Genomic DNA, 20,990 nt, shown 5'->3' with positions numbered 1-20,990 from the left:
ATATATATATATATAAGAAAAACGCTGTTACTTTCGCTGTGTAACATTCCGATATCGCGCAAAACCTGTTATATTACCTCGTTTATCTCTCGTGGCACATTCATGGCAATGCGACGATGACAAAACGAAGAGTCGGAAATTATTATGTACAGTTGTGTAATTATTTGCCGCTCGATTTACGGTGTCAGCCTTCAAATGAAAAAAATGCCTGTTGGATTAATTGGAATTCTAATTAAAAACGGATGAATTCGAATTTTTCGTTAAATCTACTATAATTCTAGTTGTAACAAGGAGAATTCTGACTGATATACATGATTACTACAATAAAAATTTTCTGATTCATTTTTAACCAGACATTTTTCTCAATGCGTCATATTGCGAGATGCGCTAATTGGAGACGCGATAAACAGCTTTTATCGAGTAAATTCCGACGAACAATCAGACTCGGATGAGAGTTGCTCTCCAGTGCTAACGCACCGTGGAATAAATATCAAACGGTAAAACATTGGAGCCAGTAGTTTGCACGAAACAAATATAAATCGATGTATGCCGCTAATTGACAGAGCGAAACAAAATTTAATGAAGGAAAGGAAATTTCTCATGTTGATATAATGCGCGTGCTTGTTCCATATTTTATTCCTAGCCAGATTTGAATTCGTGAATTTTTTAAAATTCTTTATTGTGTTATACTAGCAATTAATTAACGAGCTTGATGATGAACCCAATCGCAATTTGCAGTACAATCTCCTTTTAGATTCATCAGAGATAATTGACCGTAATCGGAGACAATTGGAATGGCGATATTGCGCTTCGTGAACAATTCGCATTGTCGTAGCAGAATAGCCGTTTACGAAATCCGGTGGCTTGCAATTGCAATTACTTAGAGGTTGCGACGCGACGTCAACGACCTGTAAACCGAATTCGTAGTGTTTCAACAAGACAAGATTTCTTGTTTTAAAGAGCATTTCTTGTCTTGTCTTGATTTTCAAGATAAGAAATTTCGTTTTTCTTGTCTTGACTATTTCTTGATATTGTATTTCTTGTCTTGAATTCAAGAATCTTGAATTTCTTGAAACTTCTTGATTTTTTTTAAGCAAGGCCCTTGTGGCTCTTTTATTATATCACGTTGTAAGAGATAATAAGAAAACATAGGTATAAATTGAATGTTGAGTCGTCTCATAGTTTTATATTTAAATTCATGGTTTAAAAGTGTGCCTATAATGTTTATTATGCACAAATCTATTAATAAAGATTAAAAATATTTTTCAAATTATCATTTTTAAAATATCATGAAGTAGAAGACTACCAAGTAACTATTTCAGACTATAACTATGTCAGATTATTAGATTCCTAAGATTATTAAATATAATTCTTATTATTATAATTATTATATATTGTAATTATTCCTGATTTAATTAATACTATTAGTAGAAGTACTCAAAAGTTTATACATAATAGATTACTTTTGCAAATAATCTCGCAATATTAATTTTATATATATTCCTTTACATAAATGTAAGGTTAATCGGGACAAAAAGGATGTATCGGTAAGTATAATTTAATTTGATTAGATCAGGGACTTCACTTTTTCAATAATCGATTTACACTCTACTCATATGCTATTTTGCTATTTAATGAAAATGTATGAATATACATTTCTATATATTATATAACCTGTTATAATCTGTTATAAGTATCAATAAATATAATTGAGAATGTTGAAACCTAACTTACTCAAATCAGAAATAAAATAATAAAATATTAAAATAATAAAGTATTAAAAATAAAAACTATAACGGAAATTCAAGAAATTTCTTGAAATTTCTTAACTTATTGTCAAGAAATCTTGATCTTGATAACAATTTCTTGTTTTATCTTGAAATCAGTTTCCAATTTCTTATTTTGGTTCTTGTCTTAATTCAAAACAAAACCAAGACAAGATTTCTTGAATTTCTTGATCTTGAAACACTACGAATCCGCCTGTGCCATTGGCTACATTCAATAGAAAAAGCAGCTCTGCACAACTGTTGTAAGATTTTTTTTAATATAATTAGTTTAATTCAATGAATTAAGAACAAGAACCAATTATATTAAAGGATTTTATAACAATTGTAAAGCTACTTTTTTGTGGAAACAAGTACATATATTTCGAATATTTCGAGAAACCTGTTATCGCTTGAGTTTTAATATCATCTGGATTATGAGATAAAATTATTGACAACATACGAGATAATCTCTGTCATAATCTCCGTCATGATTTATATCTGTAATTCTATTCTTAAAACTTTTACAGTGAATCTCTAAAGAGTGAAATTTTATTTTTAGTCCGATTCCATCAATAAACGAGATTTAACTTATTGTTTATCTTTTTCTAATTCTTAAAAATTAAAATTAATTTTATACTGAAACTTACGGTGAAACCGGTCTTTAAAGAATAAAAATTGAATCACTCTTTTTCAAGACTGGTTTAATTTTCATATTTAGAGATTTTTTTAAGGTTCCATTCCAAAAAATTTAGAGAATACTAATATATTTAATGAAAAATATTAGCTCATAATATTAGAAAGAAAATTAATTAAACTTGAAAATTAATTAACTATCTCTTTTAGAAAAAAGATAACTTTCATTATCTTTTTATACATTATTAAGAAATTATGCACTGTGAAACTTAATTTTTGCAAAAAAAAAGATACAAAAAAAAAAGATAACGGTGAGAAAATATGAAGAATTCATATTTGCACATTCGCTGTTAGTTATCAGATTGGTTGAAATCAAACTGATTTGAATTTCTGATTTTTGCTGTTATTTATAATCGAAGAGAAACGCATTAGGTTTGAAATACTCTGGATAACAATTGCGTTAGGTTGAAATTTGAGGCGAATAACATATGTTACGTAGGTAGTTTAGCGAGTACAGCGCATGATTATATTTTTACTATATTTTCCTGCTGAGCTATTATTCTCATTGCGTAACGTGGATCGGCAAGAACAACGTTTTTCCAACGCATTCGCATGACGCCGGACACTGTCGCGGATTTTGCGATAGCTCAGAACACGTGCGATGAAATATTATGGACTGATGAAAACGACATAAGTAGAAGAACGGGAATTTGTACTTTCTAAATTTTTTAGAGTGAAATCTCATTCTAACTAAAGAGTAAAAATTAAATCAATCTTAAAAAGGAGTGGCTCAATTATTTTCAATCTTCAGAATAAGATTTCACTTTTCAGAGCGATAATTCATTTTAAAAGTTTTAGAGAGTAATACGTTGTAAAACCATTTTCTGTTTGATGCGATAAACGTTGGAGTTGATTGTTTGAAATATCAGAATCCTCTCCGTAATTTAAACCTCAGATTTTGATCTATGATCGCGATATTGTTATCTCGTGCGATTAAATGAAACTTAAAACTGTGGCATGTGAATATTCAATGAAATATTCAATGAACTCTCAGACATTTTTCTGTCAAAGAAGGCGAAGAAAAACATTCATAAAAAAACATATATGTAAAATGACCGTTATAGTTTCTCGCTGAAAGAGAATTCAGGTGAATAATGAGTATCGTATGAAAAAAGATGAAGAAGACTATAATTTGAAGACAGTGGGTGACATGAATCGAAAACGAGCAACTGATGAGGAAGGCTTGGTTTTAAAAAGGTCTTACATAGAAGTTTCTTTGCGAGAAAAACATCGGTTTCCCGAGTAGACAACACGTCGCGCCCGAGAGATGCGTACTTAATTAATACGCACGTTGTTCCGTGCGTGACCGCTACGCACGTGAGTGATTTCGCGTATAGAAGAACGAAGTTCGCGATAAGCATATAATCAGGGCTCAGTCTTATTTCAAATAAATTTATTTAAAATATACATTTTAAATAAAAAAAAATTAAACAGTTATTTAGTATTTATTAATTAAAATTCGCTCGTTTTTTGTAATGCAAAATGTAAAGAAATGACGGTCTGAATCGAGCGGTAATAAAGTTTATATAAAGTAATTTAATCGCATACAATGTTAATATGACAAACAGTGAATAGCAGAAAAATTTAATGAATAAATCATACGTTTCGGAATTCAGGTCATTCTTTTTCAGCGATTCATAAAATATGTTGCATGGTAATATAAATGAATAATGTTACGGTCAGCGAGACATAGTGTGGTACTGTTTCGAAGAATTGATCCTCCTGTTTTTATGTAAATTGTGTAATATGCGAAAACAGGAGCATCTTATAAATTCGTCTGATACTGTTGAGCGCAAGTGTTACAAACAATTAGTATTTATTATTTAAAATAACTTCTTTTGTCCTATTTCTTATTTAATATTTTAAATAAGTTTTTGGAATTTATTTTATATTTTTTATTTTAAATACGTTGTATCAGTTTTTTATCGATTGTGAATTTTAAATAATTTTTTGGAACCTATTTTATATTTTTTATTTTAAATAAATTGTATCAGTTATGTTATCAATTCATCAATAAAAGTGACAGTGAGTAATTAAATTATAGTATATTTATTTATTAGGTATGGAAAAAAGTTCGTAGCGTTTTTCCCGTTAGATGTAACGGTAAAAACGCCACGAACTTTTTCTCACACCTAATATTTATGATGAAATATTGTACGTGTGGAAATATTGTACGTGAGATATATTCACATATGATCCATGTTGATTTTCCACCTGATTCTGGAAGGATTAATACTATTAAATATCAATTATAGGCTGTAGCTATAAAAAAAATTGAAACGTATTTAGAAATGTATTTGTATATTCAAATAAACAAAATTATCAAAATATTTGTTATTTAAATACTATTTGAAACGTTTATTTAAAATACATATTTGTTACTTTATATTTTAAGTAAGTTTCCGAAATCTATCTATTTTTTATTTAAATAAAATAGAAAATACCTTTCGAAAAGAACTTATTTAAAATAAAAGACAAGTTATTTTTATATTTTAAATAAAAGTTATTCTAAGTTATTTTAAATAAATAAATATATTTTCGGGTCCTATTTCTTATTTAATATTTTAAATAAGTTCTTATTTTATATTTTATATTTTATTTTAAATAAGTTTTTGGAACTTATCTTATATTTTTTATTTTGAATAAATCGCATCAGTTATTTTATCTTGCATATAATACAGAAGAAACGAGCATACAATGGATACTCTTGGCAATAGAACATGTGGTCGATACATGCTTTTATCTCCTGAACGTGTGGCGGTTTCGCGAGATTGCAATTATCGTGTGCCTCTCCCGTGGTTCTCATTTCTCTTATGTCAATACCGTGGATCTGAGAATCGAACATATTCATAGAAGTGATTGTTGAGCTGATAATTATTACCTCGCACGATTACTAAGTTAACTTCTTATCTTCGCGATTTTAATTTCTTACCGTGATTTCTTCAATGAAATAGAGAAATTCGTGCACTGAAAGAACGGTTATATTGAAGTATCTAACATTGTAGGTAGATAAAGATCTGAAAATAATTTTGTTGGACCATCAAAATAATTATGTAGAACGCTCAAAATCTTTTGTAGCATTATCCTGTTTGGATAAAAAGTTAACTTAGCAATCGTTACATCGTGCGACGTAAACAAATTTATTTTTCAGATTTATATTTAAATAAATTTTTTAATACTTCAGCAAAACTGATTTTTCTATGAAATAAATCATTATAATTTATTACAGTATAGATTAAAGTAACTTCACTAAAAGAAAAATATTTTTAATCTCATTTGCAGTACTCTATAAACATTCGACAAACTAAATATTTTGCATGACTTCAAATTAAAAAGACTTCAATTTAAAAAGTTAAAAAGTACGCGGATATCTATTGTGATATCATAAATCATTGTCGCGATCATGTCGATTCCATCTCAAGATAGCAGCGTGAAAGGATCGCGGGAGGCTTAGAGTCACACATTTCTCAGCTATCAATTTGTCGATTATAATAACTTAATTTTGCGATGAGAATCCAGCACGTCACATCGGATTGAATAACGGGGCCTTTTTTTGTAGAATAATTTATTTTCATAGACTCGAGGATGCCGCTGTTCAAGGCGCGAACCACGCCGAGATCGCCGGTAACGGAGAAGGCTGCAAATGGTATGCAGTATTACAACTATCAGCATCATCAGGCCGGCAATGACAATGGTCATGACAACGACACGAATGGTAACGGTACTAGTAGCCGATCGGGGAACGGTCCTCCTCTTCAACACGAACAGACGAGATCGCCACCCCGAGACCCGCGGCCATCGACGCTGGTTTTCCACTGCCAACTGGCCCACGGCAGTCCCACAGGACTGATATCGGACTTCAGCAATGTCCGGGAACTGTATCAGAAAATTGCCGAACGTTATGACCTACCCGCGGAAGAGGTGAGCGCGAAGACTCCGATAAATGCCGTTAAATAGTTGAGACTTTCTTATCGAGAGAAGAAAGGATTCGTTAAATCGTTGTATCGAAGGACTGAATGTCGTTAATTCGTTGAGCTGTTTCTTTGGAGATAGAATTGGTTGTTAGGCGTTGAAACTTATAAGCTGGTATAAATTTAAATTATAAGCTTGCTCTTGTTTTAAGATAATCTCAGACTGTGTTTCAAAATTTTACAGCCAGTACTAAAAGTCTATAGTTTACGTCACATATATTATGGATTTTCAGAACTGAGTAAATTTTGAAGCACAGCCTCAGCAAAGGAGAATGAATTGAAATGAATTCAGAAATGGAGATTCAGATTTTCAGAAATATTGATTCACGAATGTTAAAATGAATGCTTTTCTTCTGAATGCATTTTTGTTCATTTATAGGAATTGCATGGAGCATATTTCTATGTCTTTCAATCTAAAAATAATATTAGCTTTTTCTGTGCACACAAACACAATTGCGAATACTGTTTAATTCCAAATTTTGAATAGGAAATGCAGTTTTTCAATCCAATTACATCCGTTTGAATTTAATTGAATCCAATTGAATCTAATCAAATCCAAAAAAAGTATTCGCTATTTAAAATACGCATTCGAATAGAAAAAAATTTCAATCCATTTTAATCTATTCTCATTTACTGGGTCTTGAAACATAATAGATGTAGTAAGAGTAAACCATGTGGTTCTGCAATAAAATATTAAGTATCGTATTTTAAGATGCTAAAATCGCTTTGGGATTCAATCAGTTTGTAATTTGTAATTGATTTACATCTTAAGACTTAAGATGTTTAACTCCAAGTACGTAGTAAGTAGATATTTGGGTTATTCGTGTCTGCATTTCTTTACTTTGAAATTATATTAAGAACAATTTGCTAAATAGACTCTATTCTTTTCTTTTTTTTAATACACAACTTTATTTTAAATACTTTCTAAAGATGTTAATGTATAAGAATCCGCGAAATGCTGTGAAATGTAGGCAAAATTACGCGAGTCCTCCTTTACATTTGGAGAAATCGGCAATGCAGGACGGTGACTTAATGGTAATGGAGCTACTCGGAGTGGAAACGGCTTGGTTTCCAACGCAAAGCATCCCACGTAGGGAGAAACGACACCGGACGCAGGAAGCGCCGGTCACGGACCGTGGCCTCTCTCTCGTCGACCTGGCGGATATGTCTCGATTAGATGAGAGAGAAAGAGGAGAGAGCCATGTGTAATTCATCGTATAAACGCGGTCGTCGCAATGTAACCAGGTCGCTCGTCGACTTGTTATGGGTCGCTTGAACGTGAGGGATTTAGTTTCTCTCGCAATCTCTCTAAGCTAAATAAATCATCGTAGCACCATGCTGTATCGCAATGATGGTCGAAGGGAATTGAGAAAATAAATTTGGATGTAATTTAAATTTTACGAAATGTTTGCAATAAAATTTAAATCAGACATCAAAATTAAATTGGTTAAATTGTCATGAAGGAATAATATTAAATCTAAAGCGAAGATGACATTTTTAATAAAAATATATTTAATTTTCCGCCGGCAACAATAAATTTTTCTGTCAACAATCAGGGTCTTCGAGAAACAGAGCAAATTTTTTATTGTTTCGGATTATATAAAAATCTGAAAAAATTCTAATCAAAGTTTTAACGAGTTTTTACTTAGTTTTTACATAGTTTCATCATAGAAGTCGAATTATATTTTACTTATTTTTTACGGATTCAAATTTATTTGTCAAAATTCACAATCAAAATATTGATGTTCCTTTAAAGACCCCAAATGAAAAGGGATTAATAATATACATAAAGATGAACAAATTAAATAGAAGTTATCCTTACTCCTCTACCATCTCCCAAATTTTACTTTGTAAAATTTGGGAGATGATGGAGGAGTAAGGGTAAGTTATATTCAAATGTTGAAAATAAAATAAGATTTGACGTTCCAGATTCTTTTTTGCACACTCAACACGCACAAAGTGGACATGACGGAGCTATTAGGCGGGCAAATCGGCGTGGGCGACTTCATATTCGCACATAAGAAAGGTTACTATGCATTATACTTTCTTGCAATTAGAAAGCACAGGTTGCATGAAGCAGATAAAAAATAATTAATGCATTTTCGGTGCAGGCCAACCGAAAGAAATCGAGTTGGTGAAAACGGATGACGCTTTGGGCCTGACGATCACTGATAATGGTGCCGGCTACGCTTTCATAAAACGTATAAAGGAAGGTTCTGTGATTGACAGGATAAAGGTGATTGAAGTGGGCGATCATATCGAAAGGATTGATTCGACCAGCCTCGTCGGCAGGCGGCATTTTGAGGTAGCGAAGATGTTGAAAGATATACCGAAGGGTTCAACGTTCACGCTGAGGCTAGTGGAGCCGCAGAAGAACGGTTTTGGTAGCATCGGACCGCGTGGTGATCTCAAAAAAGGAAAAAAGCCTGGCTATGGATCCGGCAAGGAGACTTTGAGATTCAAAGCTGATGGTAGCGCACAAATCGTAGAGCAGGTGTGTAAAATAGAAACAATGGCAGATTCAAGTAGTGAACTCGTAAGATAAATAAATAGTTTTATCGGGAATAACATTTCTCTAATAATATTAATCTTTAAAAATGATGAATAAAACAAGTGTTAGTTTCCTGTGTTATGAAATATTTGAATTATCTAGATATCATATACACACTTTGATATTATATATTTTATATCACATATTACTTTGATATACCGCTTTTCCCAGTTGAATGAATAGTTGAGAACATTGAGCGATAATTAAAGTAAATATTTGCGTAGATTGATGATGCTGCTGCGATAGGCGTCCAGAAGATTAACACTATCTTGGAAAGCTTCATGGGCATCTCCGATACGGAGTTAGGTAAGTTCAACTCAAGGAACGTATTAAGTAAAGAGAAAATCAAAATGATTTTATTTTAAAATAGAGATATTATCTTAAAGAATTATATTAAAAAAGAATTTATTATTAAATAAATTCTTTCTCTTTCTTTTGTATTAAAGCACCGATCTTAATTTCCTTGTTATAACGAAATAATTCTGTTCATTCAAATCGATATCGATGTCTCTATAAAAAAAAGAAGCGTGAAAATTAAAATGATGATTTTTGGTTACAAAATTTGACTTTTATTGATGTTAAGAATAAAAATAAAATCATTTTGATTTTTTGTTAGCTTTTATGTGTTCCTTGAGAATAGCATATAGGTAACAATTTAAATAAACATATACACTAAAAAAAATGTTTTGGTTGTACAAACAAGAAGTATAAAAGTACGAATTCTGATTATATGAATTAGAATTCTTACTATAATTGAATTTTTAATTATCTTGATTAGATAGATTTAATTGTAAGTGTCTAATTTACAAGTGTCTAATATACATTCTGAATCTACAAGAATTCCAATTAATATGCGACAACAAGACTTTTTTAGTATAGTTTTATTGATGAATTTTTGAGTCTCTATTTTATTTTAAAATTGATATTCGATTGTTATCTGATTTATTACAGCGACACAAATCTGGGAACTTGCCGAGGATAAATGCAACAGTATAGACTTTGCCGAAGCGATAGACAACTCCGACTTGGAGGACTTTGGTTTTACTGACGATTTTGTGATCGAATTGTGGGGCGCTGTGACGGATGCCAGAGCGGGCCGACATCGATGACGAGAGGATCAACAATGTAATGAAAAAAACATGTCCAACAAAATGTCGAACAATGAAGTGATGAAATTATCTATGAACGAAGTGTTCTTCTGATTGAAGAAGATGACGTTCATTTATTCTTGTGTTACCGTAATCCAGAGGCCTACACGTGGGCGCATGTTTAGCGTCAATCGTGATTACATTTCTCTTTGAACAATTTTATTTAAAAAATAACTGCGTTCAGCAAAAAAAGCAGCTTTTAAAATTCTTTAATATGATTTATACATTTAGATCCAGTGAGGAACTAAGAACAAAAAAGAATAATTAAAATTAAAGAATTAATTTTACGATAGTTGTAAAGTTGCTTTTTCTGCTGAACGTAATCAACGAATAATTTGATTTACGAATGTTCCTCAAATGAATCGAGCTGTATTCGATCCTAGATGCGTGGTAAAGATGTAGGCTAAAATCTACAATATACTCCGTAATAATCATATCATACACTGTGTCATATGGCAAGAGCGTAGCAACTCAAATTGGAAAATAGAGGACAATGAAAGGTAATACTTTATAGATTGCGCAGAAAATCAATGACAATATTTTCGATATTATTCGAAAGATATTATCTTAAAGAACTGTATTAAAAAACTGTATTAAAAAAGAATTTATTATTGTAAATTCTTTCTCTTCTTTTGTATTAAAGCACGGATCTTAATTTCCTTGTTATAACAAAACGTTCTGTTCATTCAAATCGATATCGATGTAAAATCGTTCGCTATAAAAAAAAGACGCAGAAAATATCTGTTAGTGATTATTATATATTATTAATTATTCGAACGACAGCGTAAATATGCTGATTGGCATTATCAAATGACGTTATTGCGTTGGTATCGCGTGATATCAATAATATTATTCTAACATGAACTGTATTAGTATTCATTAGTATCCACCCAGGCAACAGACATGTCTAGAAGACATCTCAAAGATGTTTTTAGTTTGATAAAGAATGTTTGAAAATTAAGGACGTCAAACTTGTCTTTTCAATTATTTCATAAGTTAATTATATATAATAATTATAAAACGTTTTGATATCTTATAAGACATTTTAATGTTCCTCGAGGAGCATTCGGATTATAGTGATAAGAATGGATTAATATAATATTTTAATACATATTTAAGTTCATGCAATATGATCACAAAATGCGAGAAATTATTATATTCATTTTCGAGAAATAAAGTCTTTATAATAAAGGCTTCATCTTCATTGATTTCACACGAATAAATATTTATTATGAAACCAAACATCTTGAAGACTATTTATAGAATGTATATCACCATTATAAAGGTTGATGTTCGCTATCTAAGATAACGAAGGTAGGAAAAATCTTTTGTTGAAACACATATAAAAAACAGATCCAAATAGAATACAGAAATGAGGATATTATCATGACCTCATTTGTCACTTATAAGTCAATTTTTAGATATCAAATGACGTCATGATGATGTTCTATGATATAATTATGACTCTGTGTTCTATCTGACCTCTCTAATTCACTTTAGCATTATTACGCAAGAATTTCAATAATTTTACGTTTATTAAAAACATGTAATATTGTATTTTATAAATTCTTATACATATTAAATATAACATATGATTAAATATATTATATAATATAATATACTATAAATAAGAGTACCTTTTGGAGTTTTCATGTTGCAAATACTGGTTCACGACATTTTTTGTGTATCTTTATACAATGAATTAATTAATTGTCTGTCTATTGATATTTCAGATAAAATAATTCTTGAGAAGTTGTGTGGAGATTTTATATTAAGAAACGCAATTAAAAAAAATAAGAAGATATATGTATTTGTATTATCAAATCGTTCCTCTTTTAGATCAATATCTAATATCTGCATAATCGTTTGAAAGCTGATGTCCTCGCTACAAAACGGCGTAAATACGATAAATACGTTTTCTATCAGAGTCGTATTTCACGATAAAGCCTGCGTAGAATATTTCCGTGCCTCAAAAAAGAAAAAGAATGAAAAATATGGCTAATTATAATTAATAAAAAAACAATTTGATAGATAAAAATAATTAAATTAATATTGTTTATATTGTTTACAAAAATAATGCCATAATAATACTAGTAATTTGTGAAATTTTATTTCTGAAATTCTAAGTATAATTATATGTAATTTAAATAAAATACTAACGCACGCTAACATCAGCTGTTAAAAGTGCGTTCTAATATGAGCTTTAAACTCGAAATCTCCTCCTCTTAAAACTGTTTCTTGAACTTTCTTTGTACTCTTCCCTATACTTTGATTTCCGATGCAATCATGTCATGAGTCAAAGTCCCATTTTTTAAGCTTTAATACAGATTAATACGTTCCTGATCGCATAATTTTAAATTGAAATGTCGGCGCGCGTTCCGTTCTGTCCAGTCACCGTCCGTACCTCCGTGTGTGAGCTGTTAGTGAGAGGTTAGGTTTCGCAGATTTCCGCGGCGCGAAGTTCCTTAACAATTGTTGCGAGACGATATTTCGGCACGTCGAGACTGATTACAACGAAAAGACGAAAGACACGATCAAGATAAATAATAAGATATTTATTCCGGGAAGAATTGATGAAGTAATATCGAAGCAGATAGCGTTAAGCTCGAGCTTAATCTCCGACGGACTCATATACGTCTTACGAATAACAATTGTGTATTTAGTCTACGGTGACTATGGCATTCGCATTGAGAGGGGTCAGCGGTGTATTTCTGCGTTGGAGCAGCGGCCCTCGGGGTGCTATAAAAGTATCACGGGTGCGTAAACAGCTCTCTATTTATCAGATGTACGTATAACCGCCTGAAAGAGTTATCTTAATTTTCTTTGTTTTCAGTGATGTTGCAATATACATTTTAAATAAATTTAAATTGTGCATTACATGTTTGGCGTATAATTAATTATTTTAAGAAACTGCTATTTGTTTAATGATTTGTTATTTTAATGTAAATCGTCGATTTTTAAAAATATTTTTATATACTTTTGTATTTCTGAATGTATATCTTATTTCTCATTTTTGCAATTATTAATATAATGCATTCTTTAATTTTTGAAGGTATATTTTAAAATATTTTTTAGGCAGATCTAATTTAAATTTCATTTAACAGGTATGCACAGTTAATTTCTCCATCAAAGCTGATATCCCAGAAGTGGAGGAGGAGATTGAAAAGCTGAAAACACCAGTAGGAAATGGTAAAATCTTCAAAAATATAGAGGAAGCTGTGTCTGATGTACATGATGGAGCCAAACTTTTGGTTGGTGGATTTGGTCTTTGTGGCATTCCAGAAAATTTAATAGCAGCTATATTAAAAAAAGGTTCAAAAGATCTAACATTAGTTTCGAATAATGCTGGGGTAGAAGACTTTGGGCTGGGTATATTGCTGAAGGAGCACAGAGTCAAAAGGATGATTGCATCATATGTGGGAGAAAATTCTGAATTCGAAAGGCAGTATCTTAGTGGTCAATTGGAAGTTGAATTAACACCGCAGGTAATGCTTTAAAAATAAGGAAAGGTACATCATAAATCTCATAAATTGTTACAAATCGAATAACGATTATTACTTACTTAGGGCACTTTGGCGGAACGTGTAAGAGCAGGTGGTGCTGGTATTCCAGCTTTCTATACTCCCACAGCTTTTGGTACCATTGTACAGGAGGGCAACGTCATCGTAAAATATGACAAAAACGGCAAGGCCGAGATATCGGGTGAGCCGAGGAACGTGAATCAGTTTGATGGACGAAATTATGTTTTGGAAACCGCCATCACTGGCGACTTTGCACTTGTGAAGGCGTGGAAGGCCGACACTGCCGGCAATCTAATTTTCCGGAAATCGGCGAGGAACTTCAATCCTGTGATGTGCAAGGCGGCCAAAGTAGCAATCGTCGAAGTAGAGGAGATTGTGGAACTTGGTCAATTAAATCCTGATCACATTCATTTACCTGGTATTTTCGTAGACAGGATTGTGAAGGGGTCACGTTATGAAAAACGGATTGAGGTTGGCGCTTATTTACTTTAATTAATAATCGTTATGCATATTTAATTATATATAATTTATGTAAATGTTTTAAATAATATAATTAATTATATTAAATAATAATATAATTTTTTTCTGCAGAAATATTCGACGAAACAAACCATAAAGCCTAAAAAAGTGACACCGGCTAGTAAAGCAAGGAATATGATTATCAGGCGCGCTGCCCTCGAATTTAAGGATGGAATGTATGGTAGGTTTAAAATAATTTGTTAAACACTTGAATTGGAGATACTCTGAGAGATTTTGAATGAAATAATCAAATTTCTCATCAATGTATTTAAATCGAAAATTTTTGTAGCAAATTTGGGAATCGGTATGCCTATGCTTGCTAGTAACTACATCCCGAAGGATGTAAAAGTGACATTGCAATCAGAAAATGGTATTCTTGGATTGGGTCCTGTTCCGGATGAAGATGACGTCGACGCGGATCTTATCAATGCTGGAAAAGAAACTGTAACTGTTTTGCCCGGCGCTGCTTTCTTTAGTAGTGATGAGAGCTTCGCAATGATTCGAGGGTTTGTATATAATTATTTATATAGATTAATTATTAGCATGTTTTTTTCACGACAAATATTAAAATATATTCAAAATAAACAAGTTTAATAATTATATTTTTTTACATTCACAGAGGTCATATTGATCTGACTATTCTTGGAGGCATGCAAGTGTCGGAGAACGGAGATTTAGCTAATTGGATGATACCGGGTACAATGGTAAAAGGCATGGGTGGTGCTATGGATCTTGTTTCCGCGGCGAGCACGAAGGTAGTGGTAACTATGGAACATACAGCTCGTGATGGAAGTCCAAAAATTTTGAAGAATTGCACTTTGCCTGTCACAGGTAAAAATCAGTGATACTTAAATTTTTTTTATTTTGCTTATACGTAAAATAAGAAAATAATTTATTATTGATTAATATACTTTAAAAGTAATTATTTTCTAATATTTTTGTATTATTTCTAGTTACTTTATGCAATAATTTTTGTTCTTTACAGGTCAGCAATGTGTAGATTTAATTATCACAGAGCTCGGAGTATTTGAAGTAGTGAAAGGAGAAGGATTAAAACTTATTGAGATCGCACATAATGTCGATATTAGTCAGATCATCAGTTCAACGGACTGTGAATTCATTGTTGCCGATGATCTTAAGGAAATGGGACAAGTTACAGACGAGGATTTATAAGTTGTAATATATTTCACAAATGTAATATGCAATATGATAATTCAATGTTTCCTTCAATGATTCCTGAAAGTAAATTTTTAATACATTTTAAATTATAAATATGTAATTTAACAAATAAATGGAGTTATTGATTATGCATAATTATATTGCATATTATGTTTCTATTGATATATTCGTTTTTTTTTCCATAGATTCGTATTTTTCGTGTAATATATTGCAATATATTTCAATTATCAAGTAAACATTACTAATGCTTGATTAATTACTATACATAAACTGCATTATATTGTACATATATTCTTATTTGTTGTAAATTATCAGAATGATTATGATATATTTGCAAAGAAATGTTATATATACTAATTAACATTATGATACTAGATAAACAAAATGATTTTGTAACACATCTTATGAAATAAAAGTTTTTAATATTTTTGATATGCGTTTTTTTCTTTGATCGATATTTCTAATTCTAATGTTATTTACAATTTTATATACACTCAGAATTTAAATTAAATAAATGTAATACATACGCCATTTAATCGGCGCCAAATCCGAATATTCGAATTTCGCTCAATGTTAAATATGATGATCATAAGAGGTCTGTTTTTTTTTGTTGCTGAGTCAGTGTACACTTTTGAAACTTAAAGTGAAATAGATATATGTTTAATATTTGTCGAAAACGAGAAAGAGAATTCTAGTACAGGAACAAAAAATGGATCAATAAATTCACAAAATTATACAAGAGCACTATTAAGATCCAACTAGACAGTTAAAGATTCTTCTTGCTTTCTTATTAATATGTTTATCTGATTTTGACGTGCTTTATCATCGCATTTACACCAAGTTATAGTTGTTATTCTTTCTTATACAACCACACATTCGAACAATTTCTCTTACAGCCACATTCACAATTTTTCGGAGCGCCGAGTGGCTCGCCGCTTAGTGCAATTGATTCGTGATCTATAGTATCCGGGTTTGATCTCCATCCTCCATACGCAATTGTTCGGATTTGATGTTAAACGTAGTTTAACGTTCTCGAATCCTTGTCGAGTGTTGACAAACTCTAAGGCAAAAACATAAAGCCTCTGCTCCCCGAAGAGGCTAAAAAGCTAAAAATTGATACGTATTGTACTGTGACCTCTCAAATGGGGTCAAAAAACCAAATCCGGGGAAAATATTCTCTCTAAAAGACACGGTTGTACCAATGTTACTTTGATTCTAAGCGAAATTTATAATTCTCTCTATCTTGTTTTAAAATCGAAAAGAGATAGGAACAAAGTTTTTAAGTCTCGCTTAAAATCAAAAGAACATTAGTGTAATTGGACCTTTTTAAACCCGGTTGCACTAAGATAGGGCCAAAGAGAATTTTAAGCTTTGCTTAATATTAAAGTAATATTGATGCAACCGAGCTTTATAAGAAACTAAGAAAAAGCAACTGAAGTTTCTGAATGTTTTTTTTCAAAACTCAGCATTTGAGGAAAAGCATTCAGAAACTTCAGTTGCTTTTCCCTTAGTCTCTTAAGTATATTATTTTTTTTAAGATAGTAATCTTAAGTTGCACTTTTATTTGATCTTGCAACTTGGCAATCTCCATAAAACTATCAAAATTTTCAGTATCTCTATGTTTTTTGAGTTGTTAAAAAATTAAATTTCTCCTGTCATAATTATTATCTCTTAATGAAGAATAATAATAATATAGAATATACTGATAATTATTATATAATACTAGACGTGCTTTTTAAAGCTCCTGAATACTCAGCCAGTGTCAGAATCAGATGGCGCGCTGTACTTATGAAAGTCCTAAAATGGACAGAAATAACGCTTATCTTGGAATTTTATACGTAAAAGCGTATATTTTACTCGTTTCAACAGCTGTTAAACAGCCGTGTGTTTCTGTCCATTTATTTAGGCTCACTTTAGGCTCACTTTTTTACGACCATTTACTGTCTATCAAGGGAGGACAAGACAATTTTTACCCATTTTTACAAATGTTTTAAAGCGATCTTGTCACTTAGATTTAGCCAAATTGTCTTTATTTACAAATGACATGCATAAATTAACGTGCATTTCTCGCCTATGTCACAATTCTAACATAGTCCTTGCAACTATTCAGGAGTCTACGTTCAACAATCCATTATTCTCTGAATTTCGCCTTCACTCTGGCAGGTAGTGGCAACAGATACAAAACGCTATTCAATATAATAAGTCCGACGGCAAACGCTAAGGAGATTAGTAGATTCAGCTCTATATATAACACCTCGCGGATATTTTCACCTTCTCTAGTGAAACGTTCTATCAGATAAATATTGCCATTAGGGTACCTGCAAAGCTCAGGTACACCCGGACAGGTGAAACTCTCGTTGTAGGGTAAATTAGATAGAATGGGAGTATCGATCACCAACTGGTTCAATGCAAGAGATGCATATCTCGTTGGTAATGCGGTCGTCACCATCGCCAACCAATAAGGCAAGTTCTTCAAGCTACGAATCGCACCTGACGCAACTATCAAAGATAACAGGGTCATGTATAGTACTGTAATGGCACCAGTTATGGGTCTACCGATCACCATCAGTACAGCTACCGTTACTTGCTCGGCTGCCACGTAACTGGACCACAGAATACCGGAAGCGTACGCCCACGAGGTGAGATCCAGTTCCAAAATGGGAATCAAAATCCCGATCGTTATCAGCGTCGATATGAAACTCAATGGAAGACTCAGCATGGTATATGCGGTCAAGAACATCGCGCCACCGTAGAGACCCTCTCGTTTCTCTTGGTAATATCTTGCACGAAAACCTGGAACTATCAATCTTTATGTAATTAAGTGCCAAATGTAAATCAGAAGAGAAAATGCACTTCAACATATTTTCAATAGCGATATGAATAAAATAAATTCGAAAAACATTAAAAATTATTTTAATATCTCTAAGATTGAAGATTAGAGATTGGAAAGCTGTTTATTATCTATTTTTTTTAAATTAGTTGCTTTTTGACTTACACAAAAGGGATGTCGCGACTATTCCGGCTACGTAAAATAACGTCAAGACATTGAAAATCAAGCCGCCGGTTTGCAAGAAAATTCTTGATTGTACGGGACTTGAATGTGAATACAGTATACTCATTAGAGCAATGACGAATGGCAGTAACAGCAGACGAGCAGCAAAGTGTCCCAGGCCGATCTTATTGAACGAAAATGTAGCCGCCATACTTCGTCTAAATATAATAATAAGATTAATAAGTTATCCTAAAATGGTCGATCTTAATTTTACCGATAGACTTTAGAATCAGCTCGAAGATAATTTACTTTCAAACATATGTGATGTCAATATAATCTATCGAAATGTTAAAAGATTTACAATTAATAATTGTCAGTAAAATTTTTTCTGAAGAAAAATTGGCTTTGAAAAATTTGTTATACTAGTTAAGCTTTAATTTTGTTCAACTAATATGATACTGCATTTATGTAAATCATTATAATTCAGGAAACTCACAAATATAGCGCCAAAAGAGTCGAGAAGCATCCAGGTTTAATTCCACGTCCTAAGCCCTTGTGCATAATACCAAGAGTTGTATCTTTCATATTGTGAGACACTTGGGGTCCTTCTTTCATGTAAAGCACTCCATCCACCTTGAATTTCTCGACCAAAACCGATATCTGTTGATTAGACTCCAGAAAACGATCTCTGGAGCGACGATCGACAGTCGACAAGCATACTGAAAAAATGACAAAATTCTGATTTATTAATTTATTTTAATTAATTTTCTTTAAATATCTTCGTCATTATTTAAATCAGTTACTTTTTTAAAACGTTCTAAGGACTCGGAAAATAATAAAGAGTGTTGAAATAAAATAATTACAATTTTCTAAACGAAATGATCACAAGGAAAGAAAAAGGAGAAAGGGATGAAAGAGAAGGAGGGAGGAGAATAACATTGTTCCATGCGGTATTACTTACGGTAATACATCAACGGATTTTCCAGTTCCGGACATGGGAAGCCAATGTAGGTAAAATAATCTAACATACTTCTGGTGGGTCCAGAATAAACCACCGCACCCAGGCACAGTAACGTTACGCGACTAACAAATGGTAGCACGTCAGACCTAGGTGTTTCCATAGTGAGGACAACAATGGAGCCGCGTCTGGTGGCATAAGACCACAGCATCGAGACGATGAGATATGTGTTGAGAGGATCGGTGTCCCAGGTTGGCTCGTCCAACAATAACAGAGTCGGATCTTTGGCAAGTTGCACTCCCAGCATCAATCGTCGATATTCCGGCCTGGTGAGATCGTTCACCGATCGATTGGCGACCTGCGAGAGCGCCAGGTCGGCGAGAGTTTGTCGCACTCGGGCCTCGCGATTGTTTAGATTGGCGAGCCACGTGGCGTACATCAGAGTCTGGCGAACTGTCAAACTCGGCAGGAGGTGACATCTGTGAGCTACGTAACCGCCATGACGCCGAAATAACTCCGGAGTCAGCAGGTTGCCGTTCAGGGTAACTCGTCCCCTCGTCTCGCCTTCCGCTCTTCCAGCTAGTAGAAATTTTAAATTTAATTAATACGCCGAATCTGGGATATTATTATCATCCATTTTTTCTTTATGTCCATTTTTTTAAATTTTTTAAATAAAATTTTTAACTACAAATAAATTATAAAATTATAAAAACTATAAAACTATAAAATTATAAAAATTATAAAAACTTTTTCATTATGGCATGACGCCAAAATGAATGTCATAGATATATTGGGTTGTATCAGAAAGTTCATGTCGACTAATCTATATAATTTAATAAATGTACACTAAAATTTAAATTTTCTGCGTTTAAATTTTCCTTCAACATCGACACGAACTTTCTGGACAACCTAATACATGGGAAGAACAATTGTTGAAATAAAAATTTAGGTAGATACAGAATTTAGGTAGATACAGATCTGAAAATAATTTTGCTGGATCATAAAAATGATTTTGTAGGAAATTAAAGAAGTTTTAATATTCTAGCAACGAGTCTGCATAATTATTTTGCTAATTCAACAAAATTATTTTCAGACCTGTAACTGAATGTTTTGTAATTAAATTTTTAGATACTTTAACAAAACTGTTCTTTTCGTATAGAAAAGATTAGCTATAGTAAATTTCAAAGCTCTGATTAAAAGTGATTTATGCGCTACATTGTTTGCAATTTTGCGAAACGTTACAATACAATGTTGGAAAGAATGATCAGAAATATTCACCGATAACATCGAGAAGCGCTCGTTTGCCGGAACCTTTTGATCCTAGAATAGCCAGTACTTCCCCGCCATGGACGCGAGCTGATACATCTCTAAGCACTGCGGTAGGTTCGGATTTATTGAGACAGGTTCCTTCGATCACTACCGAGGTGGAGTGAAACACGTTGGATATGTCCAAAACGCAATCAGATGGAAGCATCTTGAGAATCGATATTACTTTCGGTAGCCACAGTTACATTCCTCAAGTAACATCTGCGAAGCTCTACAGAAATAAAGATTCTAAAATTATTTCTTTCAAAATATAACATATTTTTTATTGCAATTTACGTAACTTCACAATTATCCCAAAATAACAATTGTTTATTTCTATACATACATCCGAGAGACGTCCTAAGACGTTCTAAAGACGCCGTCTTA

General features: G+C 32.3%; 3 protein-coding genes across 3 annotated transcripts; 2 read left to right on the top strand and 1 right to left on the bottom strand.

Annotated features, from left to right (window-relative positions):
• The first annotated feature begins 6,044 nt into the window (after nucleotides 1-6,044).
• LOC105624456 (PDZ domain-containing protein GIPC3) lies at nucleotides 6,045-10,090 on the top strand. The gene is made up of 5 exons (XM_012205816.1): nucleotides 6,045-6,380; nucleotides 8,360-8,456; nucleotides 8,542-8,924; nucleotides 9,206-9,287; nucleotides 9,933-10,090. The coding sequence occupies exons 1-5, from the start codon at nucleotides 6,045-6,047 to the stop codon at nucleotides 10,088-10,090; spliced, it is 1,056 nt and encodes a 351-aa protein (XP_012061206.1).
• Nucleotides 10,091-12,804: 2,714 nt separating this feature from the next.
• LOC105624454 (succinyl-CoA:3-ketoacid coenzyme A transferase 1, mitochondrial) lies at nucleotides 12,805-15,774 on the top strand. Its single transcript, XM_012205815.1, has 7 exons — nucleotides 12,805-12,885; nucleotides 13,234-13,614; nucleotides 13,696-14,121; nucleotides 14,242-14,350; nucleotides 14,459-14,675; nucleotides 14,789-15,000; nucleotides 15,155-15,774. Exons 1-7 carry the CDS (start codon nucleotides 12,805-12,807, stop codon nucleotides 15,340-15,342), a joined length of 1,614 nt encoding a protein of 537 aa, XP_012061205.1. The 3' UTR covers nucleotides 15,343-15,774.
• Nucleotides 15,775-17,479: 1,705 nt separating this feature from the next.
• Nucleotides 17,480-20,772, bottom strand: LOC105624453 (ATP-binding cassette sub-family G member 5). The gene is made up of 5 exons (XM_012205814.1): nucleotides 20,577-20,772; nucleotides 19,302-19,877; nucleotides 18,837-19,059; nucleotides 18,344-18,558; nucleotides 17,480-18,147 (listed from the first exon to the last, which is right to left on the bottom strand). The coding sequence occupies exons 1-5, from the start codon at nucleotides 20,770-20,772 to the stop codon at nucleotides 17,480-17,482; spliced, it is 1,878 nt and encodes a 625-aa protein (XP_012061204.1).
• Between the last annotated feature and the right edge of the window lie 218 nt (nucleotides 20,773-20,990).

The sequence above is a fragment of the Atta cephalotes genome (genome assembly GCF_000143395.1).
Source record: "Atta cephalotes unplaced genomic scaffold scaffold00079, whole genome shotgun sequence".
NCBI classification, from domain to species: domain Eukaryota; kingdom Metazoa; phylum Arthropoda; class Insecta; order Hymenoptera; family Formicidae; genus Atta; species Atta cephalotes.
Note: the sequence above shows the minus strand (reverse complement) of the source record. Positions and strands in the feature narration are given on the sequence as shown.